We start from the raw sequence: 7894 nt of genomic DNA, 5'->3' as shown, positions 1-7894 counted from the left end.
CACAAGCCCGAGGTCGACGACAAGGAGGCCATAGTTGCCAAGGCGCACACCCTCCTCATGTTAGTGTTGTGCCGACCATCACCGGCAATTCTGTTGGTCGCTGCCATGGCCGCGACCATGACAGGCTCGTCAGTCGTCCGTCCTCCACAACACCGTTCCAATAGCTCGTCAGTCACGCCCAAGACTTTTGTGTCGCTGCTCCACGTCCATGGCCGGACAGGGTTCTCGTCCCCGTACTACAGCGTGGTCGCTTCGGCCAGGCCCGCGGGCGTCATTGACCTCAACGTCACGCGGGGTACATTGGCGCTAGCCAGCCGTCCGACGGGACGCAAAGTAAGCAGCCCGATTGTTCCCTTCGTCGAGCATGGCCCCCGCCCGCGGGCTGTTCAGCGGAATACCAACATCGACGTCGACGGCCGACGACCCTAACTAGGTGGCATTCATGGACAACGTGATCTTCAAGGGTCGTGATGAGGCCTTCCAATTTGATCCCGACATGACCCAAAGCCGCTATGAAGACACTCAATTCGCCGGCCATGATGAAGATGAGGACGACCCTGGGAATTCTTGGCATGTAGATGACGACCTGTATTGTGAAGATGAGGAAGAAGAGGCCGACATTTTGGCGGAATCATTGGTGTTCATCGACGAGCTCACCCAAAGTGTCGAGGCACAAAAGAAGAGGCAAATTATTCACGCTAGATCATACACTCAATTGGAGGACAAATTGATTTGCAAAAGTTGTATGCAGATAGGCCAAGATCCTATAGAAGGTGCCGAGCAAAAAAGTTTTGTCTTCTGGAGTAGAGTTCACACCACTTTTCGTTAGAGAAGGAAGTTTCCTCCCTACCTTTGCAAGCACCCGCGACATCAATTCAATCCAAAAAAGATAGGTGTTGATACAACAAGAGTGCAACAAATATTGTCACGCACTTGATAGCGTTCAAAGCCCATCCCGTGAGTAGACTAGGCATTGGCGACTTGGTATGAACCTTTCGTATTTTCATCATGTCTCCATTCATGTCGCCATGCAATTTATGTCTTTGGTGTATTATGGCCCCATCTTTGGTTGTGTATGCATTCCAATCTTTGAAAGCCATCAAGGCCCGACACAAAAACAAGACTTTTACTATCACGCATTGTTGGACGCTCATCACAGATTGCCCAAAGTTCAAAGACCAATATGCCATCCATAAGAAGAAATGAGGGAAGGTGGTCGTGGCTGACGAAGGAGATTTGCTCAAGAGGCTGAGGGGGAAGACAAGTTCAAAGGCCAATGAGAAGCGTGATGCAGCTTCTATATCCTTGCAAGGAACATTGGAGAACATGATGAGCGAAAAGAAGGTGAGGGAATAGAGTAGGAGCAAAGAAAAGGAGGTGCCTATGAAGATCTACCTGAATCTTCGAATGAAGAAGTTTGAGATGGAGGAGGCCGTGAAGAGGAGGAAGATTGACTTTGAGGAGTCCTCTCAGCTCAAGAAGCTTGAGATCGAGGCCACCAATGCCGAGTCCAAAGCAAAAGAGTTGGCACTCGCCTTCGTGAGCATCGACAAGAACAACATGTCACCGAAGAGGAAAGCTTGGTTGGCGAACCAACAGAAGGAGATGTTCACTCGCAACGGCCTGAACTAGGTGAGACCTCGGCCATGACCGTTGTCCATTTTGAAGGCTGGCGACTAGCGGCCGCTGGCTTTGTTGTTGACCCTATACTTGTCCATTTTTTGAAGGATGGCTAGTGTGTCGGTCCCTGGCTTTGTTGTTGGTCCTAAAAACTTGTCCATTTTTTTAAGGATGGCTAGTGTGCCGGCCGTTGGCTTTGTTGTCGGTCCCAAAAACTTGTCCTCTTCTGAAGGCCGGCAAGTGTGTCGGCCGCTGGCTTTGTTGTTGGCCCTAAAAACTTATCCATTTTCTGAAGGCTGGCTAGTGTGCCGGACGCTAGCTGTGTTGCCGACTTGAAACAAGGGTGACCATTTTGTAGGATGTTGGCTTTGTTGCCGACCGACATGATGAACTGACGAAGACGCTCGCATGAACTATATATGCAAAGTCCTTTGGTCTTTTCATATTTTGCATTGCAGACCAGATGCGGCCGAAATGTAGTCGCGCGTTGGATGCATGGCCACCGCATCCACAACTCCGAACAGACATGACCGCATTGTCACCCTTAAACGGACAAAAAACGAACGAAACACACGTCTTAGCTTTACTCCGTATTATGACTATCATTTCCGGGTTTCGCTGCATATAAGATGGCAAGGAAGAAGTACTATTGGGAAATCGAAAATCATCTTCTCAGCACGGGCTCAGATGATCCCCGCTCACGAAAAAAAAATATTAAAAAATTCAAAAAAATCCAATTTTTTTTATGTAGTAGACAATTTGATGCGTAAGGTCCGTTTTAAATTTCATATTATTTGAACATCTAAGCAGCTCTTAGTAAAAAAGATAAATCGGATCAAAAAAATTATAAACAGTTAACCTTTTTCACAGACCTAGATTTTGTGCTTTTTGCTGAGAGCGCCTCAGATGTCCAAACGAACTCAAAATTGAAGCGGGCCTCACGCATCTAATTATCTACCACACAAAAAAATTGAATTTTATTTAATTTTTTTAGTATTTGTTTGATTTTTTTCGTGGGAGGTGTAGATGCACCCGAGAGCCGAAACGCCGCTCTCATTGGAAAATCCACTAAGTACTATTTAGTTGCCATGAATGGGAGAGCCATCCTCATCAGCTCCTAGGAGAGACTGACGCGCGTATTGCCCACATGTCCACCATGACCACTCCAACTCCTAGCGCATCTTGCTTCCTGGTAGGCCCCGTCCCGTTCAAGGACGTCGCCGGCCCCGAAGACGACAACCACATCACCCCGCCAGAAGAGTGCGGGCACATCATCTCCACCTTACCGACCATCGCGTTCCTAGGCCGCTTTGTGCACCACCAATATCAGGGCGCTTGGGTGATCCACGAGAGGCTCCCCGGGGTCCTCTCTTTCCAGCGGAGCTTCACCCCGCGGCCCGGCGACGTGCTCCTCGCGAGCCCACCCAAGTGCGGGACAACGTGGCTCAAGGCCTTGTCTTTCGCCATCATGGCGCGGGCGGCGTACCCGCCCACCGCCGGCGACCACCCGCTCCTCCGCCTCAACCCACACGAGTGTGTCCCCTTCATTGATGACCTCTTCAGTGCAGGGCAGGACGCCAAGCTGGAGGCTTTGCCGTCGCCTAGACTCATGAACACGCACATGCACCACTCCCTGCTGCCGGCCTCCGTTGCCGTCGACCCCAACCTTAAGGTCGTCTACATCTGCAGGTAGAGCGTTTGCTTTTCTTCACCATCATTTGCCAAATCTATGTTACGGTCCAGTATGAGCATATATGCATGTTCATTTACCAAATTTACGTTACCTTGTTTTCTCCATCTACGTAATCCCTTCATTTCTAAATATAAGTATTTTTAGATGTTTTACTAGACATTACATACGGATTTTATAGACATTTGCTGTCGAAATTGGCGTCAAAATTATAAGGGGCGTTACTTTGGAGAGCAGATGGAAATGATTTGGTTAAACAACCACGTGCAGGGAACCCAAGGATATGTTAGTGTCCATGTGGCACTTTGGCAATACCATACACCCATGTGACTTCTCCGACATGTTCGAGAGTGTCTGCGAGGGTAAGAGCCCAGATGGTCCCATCTGGGACCATGTTCTCGGCTACTGGAGAGCAAGCAAAGCTAGTCCGGAGAGAGTTTTGTTCTTGAGGTACGAGGAGATGCTTCTCAATCCAGTTGAGAGTGTCATGAAGCTGGCGGGGTTCCTCGGGGTGCCATTCTCGGCCGTCGACGAAGTGGCAGGGCTGCCGGCAGACATCGTTAAATTGTGCAGCATCGACACAATGAAAGGCCTGCAGGTGAACAAGACGGGCGCTTCCGGTCTGTTTTACAAGTTCCAGCATAAATCCTACTTCAGGAAAGGGGCGACCGGAGACTGGGTGAACCATATGACACCAGAGATGGCGCAGCGATTGGACGACATTTTCGAGTACAAGCTACGTGGGTCAGGATTGTCTTTCAGCTCTTGAATCGATCGGGTGGAATACAACACCTAGATATTTGTAATAAAATCGCATATTTATACTACATTTGTCACAGAAGAAGGCACTGTTAAATTTACGTGCATTTCCATAATAGAAAAGGTTTAAGGCGCATTGCATTTACTTCTAGCAGCTAATTAGTACTCGGTTATACCGCTTCTATATGCATGCATAATGTGGATGCTAATTTTCAACCAATCTCATACCCAATCAATAATCATCTAGGTTTTACAGAATTTTCAAGCACATCTTCTAAACCGTAACGGAGGGAGTGCAATTTTTCTAGGAAAGCACTAGCGACCGGATAAAAACCATGCTGCTCGTCTGATCTAGTACGAAGGGGATCATGCGCTGGGTTGTTTATTTCCTCCACGAATTACATGCTTACGGTACCTGATTCCTGTAGTAGTCTTTCTAGCTAACCTCTCTATTCTATCTTAATTGATCGGTCCGGCTAGGTCTCACTCAACTAAGACTTAACACTTACCCAAATCTTACTCAAGTAACATGACATGAAATAAAGAAATAAATGCACTAATCTCAATGTAAACTCTCATGAACATAGCATCGGCTGAGGCATAACAAAGTCTCAGTCCACGGTGATATCCATTTAGCTAGATTGTTAATTTATTCATCCCAAATTAAGAGGGTGTTTGTTTCCAGAGACTTATTGGTTTTGGGACATAAAAAAGTCCCTATAAGTCCCACCTAAACCAAACACAAGGGACTTATTGGGACTTATTATGGTGATTTGGGACTTATCAAATAAGACTCTGTGGGAGGAGCTTATTGGGACTTATTGCTCGTTAGCCCATGAAAAAAGTCCCGCATCGATCCGCCCAGTGGCCGCCGCCGCACCGCCCTACCCCGCATCGCTCGCAGGCCCCAATCACCGCCGCCCCACCGCCCCGTCGCCGCCCCGCCCCGTCGCCGCCCCACCTTGTCGCCGCCCCGTCGTCCCGTTTTGTGCCTCGGTTCGTCCCCCCCCCCCCCCCCCCCCGCCGCCCCGTTTCTGCATCGCTGGAGCTTTCTGGTCCGCATGGTTCATGTACTGGTACTCCAGCAGTCCGCATGGTTCGTGCATGTTGCTGGTTCCCTCGGTAGTGGTGGCTTCAGAATTCAGCAGTAGTATTGTTGGGTGTGTGCTGCGTGCCAAGTTTGCTGCGTTTCCTTGTATAATAACTAAAAAAGATGGAACTGATGACATTTTGGCTGTTGAACTGAAAATTGTCCAGTTTCCTGTTGACATTTGCCTGATGACAATCCATGTTGACTGCAGGTTACCGCGCCATGGCTGATGACGATCCCCGCGTCCCAGGTCACCGTACCATGGCTGATGAGGAGGAGGAGCAGATGCCTTTATTCTCCAGTTCTCATCCGCCGGTGGAAATCTCGGGAGGGGAATGGGTTTCGGGCGTTTCTTGGATCTCAACAGCAACATCGACGACTTCCCGGAGTTGGGCTCATACCAGCAACTCCTCTTCGACCAGTCGACCGGTCATGGCCTTCCTTCGATCGGACCTGGTCGTGGTAGGCCCGTTCCCCAGGGCGGAGGTCGCAGCCGGTCTCTGAACATCGGAGGTCGAGCCGGCTCTCACCTGCGTCCGTTCGTCGCCCCGGGCGCAGCTGCCATTGAGGGAGGCGTCATAGGCCATGGGAGGACCGTGTCGCAGGTCACCGGACGCGTCGTAGGTCGAGCCAATGGGTCCTCATCGATCGGCAGTAGAGGAAAAACTGCGGGGAAGCAACGTATGTCGTCAACTGCTGCGTCTTCAGAAAATGTCGACGAGAATGAAGGCTTTGAAGATGAAGATGACAACAATGGTTTTGGAGAGGTAAATTTTTAAATTGTGTATATAGTTCTTTTTTTTGTATCAGCATTCAAATTCATCTTCTTTTTGTGCTAACTAATTGTGTGAACTTGTTATTTTTTGTTTGAAATGTCTAGTTGTTATTTTTGTTTGAATTGTGTACTTGTTATTTTTGTTTAGAAAACTATTGCAAAGGCCGATTGGACAGACACGCATATTACTATATTTTTTAACATCGCCTGTGAGGAAGCTAGGGATGGGCACTGTGTGAATGGTGTTTGGACAAGTAGAGCATACAATAACATGAAGAAAAAAAATTATCAACGTGCGGGTCCCCTGCATAGTACCAAGCAATTCAAAAATTGCATTGCTAGACTCAAGAGCTACTATACTGCTTGGGTGTGGTTGGGGCAGCAAACTGGTTGTGGCCGAACTGGAGATGGAGCTATAACCGCATCAAATGAGTGGTGGAAAAAAATAATTAAGGTACATACATTATTCTTCAAATTACATCTGAATTGCTCACACTTGTTTACATTATTCAGCCTTGTCCTAATTATCTAACTAATGATGCAGGAGAGACCAGATGTCAGAAAATTCAAGGGTGACAATCCTGAGTATTTGGATATGCTAATAGAACTATTTCAAGGTGTGGCAGTTGATGGATCATCAGCTTATGTGCCCTTAGATGAAGATGAAGAAGAAGAATATGATGTTGCCGATGATGAAAATGAGCAGAGTCCAATGAGCACCACCAGCAAGAAGAGGGGGAGCAGCGGCGGTGAATAGTCAGCTTCAAGCCCAGGAAAGAAACACAAGAGCCCAATGGTGAAACTAATGACAGGGCTCATCAATACTATTAACAGTGATAACACTTCTGACATGATGACTGAATATGCAAACAAAAGGCAGGAAGCAAAGGACAAGGCAAGAGAGAAGAAATCAAACAACACTAAGGAATCCATTACTCATTGTCAACTGTTGGCAGTTCAATGTGGTGCAGAAGAAACAAGTGTTGAGTACTTCATGGCGACTCAACTTTTTGCAGATGAGGCAAACAGAGTCATATTTGAGAACATTTCAACTAATGAGGCTAGGCTGACTTGGTTGAAGAGGTGGTGCATGATGAAGAAGTTGTACTAGTGTACTAGTTATCTTGATTGTCCTTTTTAATAGAACTATGTAATGGACCTGTGCTGTGTGACCTTGTTAAATGACCATTGCATGTTAATGTGTTTAATTTTCACGTACTAATGTTTTCAAGTTCAAGAGGTGGTGCATGATGAAGAAGTTGTACTAATGTTTGCATGTTTCAGGATGATGACAGCAGTGGTTATGGAATAAGAAGTGATGATGGGAGCAACAGTGATGATGGGAGCAACAGTGATGACGAAGCACTGATGTTGTTCATGCACCAAAAAAGAAAGAGAAGAATGATGCAGATGGCCTGCATGATTGGTATGTACCACGTGGACTCTTACTGTAACAAAGGACCTAGAAGAGTACCAATAGAGTCTGGGCATGATTGGGTTATGACAACACTACGCAACGAAACGGCCTGTTACAACATGTTTAGAATTCACAGACCAGTGTTTGAGAAATTGCATAGTGTGCTTGTTGATTCCTATGGTTTGAAGTCCACTAAAAAATGTCATCAGTTGAGTCTCTAGGCCTGTTTCTGTGGATAGTAGGTTCCCCTCAATCTGTAAGACAAGCAGAAAACAGATTTGTTAGGTCATTGGAGACAATTGTAAGAAAGTTTGATAAGGTTTTGGCATATCTAATCAAGCTTGCAAAAGATATCATCAGGCCAATAGATCGTCAATTAAGGACTGTGCATTTAAAATTAATATCTGGAAAGTATGCACCGTTTATGGATAATTGCATTGGTGCAATAGATGGTACACACATACAAGTTGTGGTACCGGTTGCCACTGCTGCCCAGCATAGGAATAGACATAAGGAGAAGAGTCAGAATGTGATGTGTGTGTG

At 46.9% G+C, this 7894-nt stretch overlaps 1 protein-coding gene across 1 annotated transcript; it reads left to right on the top strand.

Moving 5' to 3' along the window:
• Positions 1-2767: 2767 nt before the first annotated feature.
• Positions 2768-4187, top strand: LOC123428938 (cytosolic sulfotransferase 8-like). Its single transcript, XM_045113029.1, has 2 exons — positions 2768-3309; positions 3581-4187. Exons 1-2 carry the CDS (start codon positions 2768-2770, stop codon positions 4077-4079), a joined length of 1041 nt encoding a protein of 346 aa, XP_044968964.1. The 3' UTR covers positions 4080-4187.
• Positions 4188-7894: the final 3707 nt, after the last annotated feature.

The sequence above is a fragment of the Hordeum vulgare genome, chromosome 2H (assembly GCF_904849725.1).
Source record: "Hordeum vulgare subsp. vulgare chromosome 2H, MorexV3_pseudomolecules_assembly, whole genome shotgun sequence".
NCBI lineage: Eukaryota > Viridiplantae > Streptophyta > Magnoliopsida > Poales > Poaceae > Hordeum > Hordeum vulgare.
This window is presented reverse-complemented; position numbering and strand designations above follow the sequence as displayed.

Bases quoted from the DNA above. Each gene is read 5' to 3' on its own strand.
- LOC123428938 (XM_045113029.1), top strand. From the start codon at position 2,768: ATGTCCACCATGACCACTCCAACTCCTAGCGCATCTTGCTTCCTGGTA. The intron at 3,310-3,580 runs GTAGAGCGTTTG...AACCACGTGCAG, and splicing joins AAGGTCGTCTACATCTGCAG to GGAACCCAAGGATATGTTAG.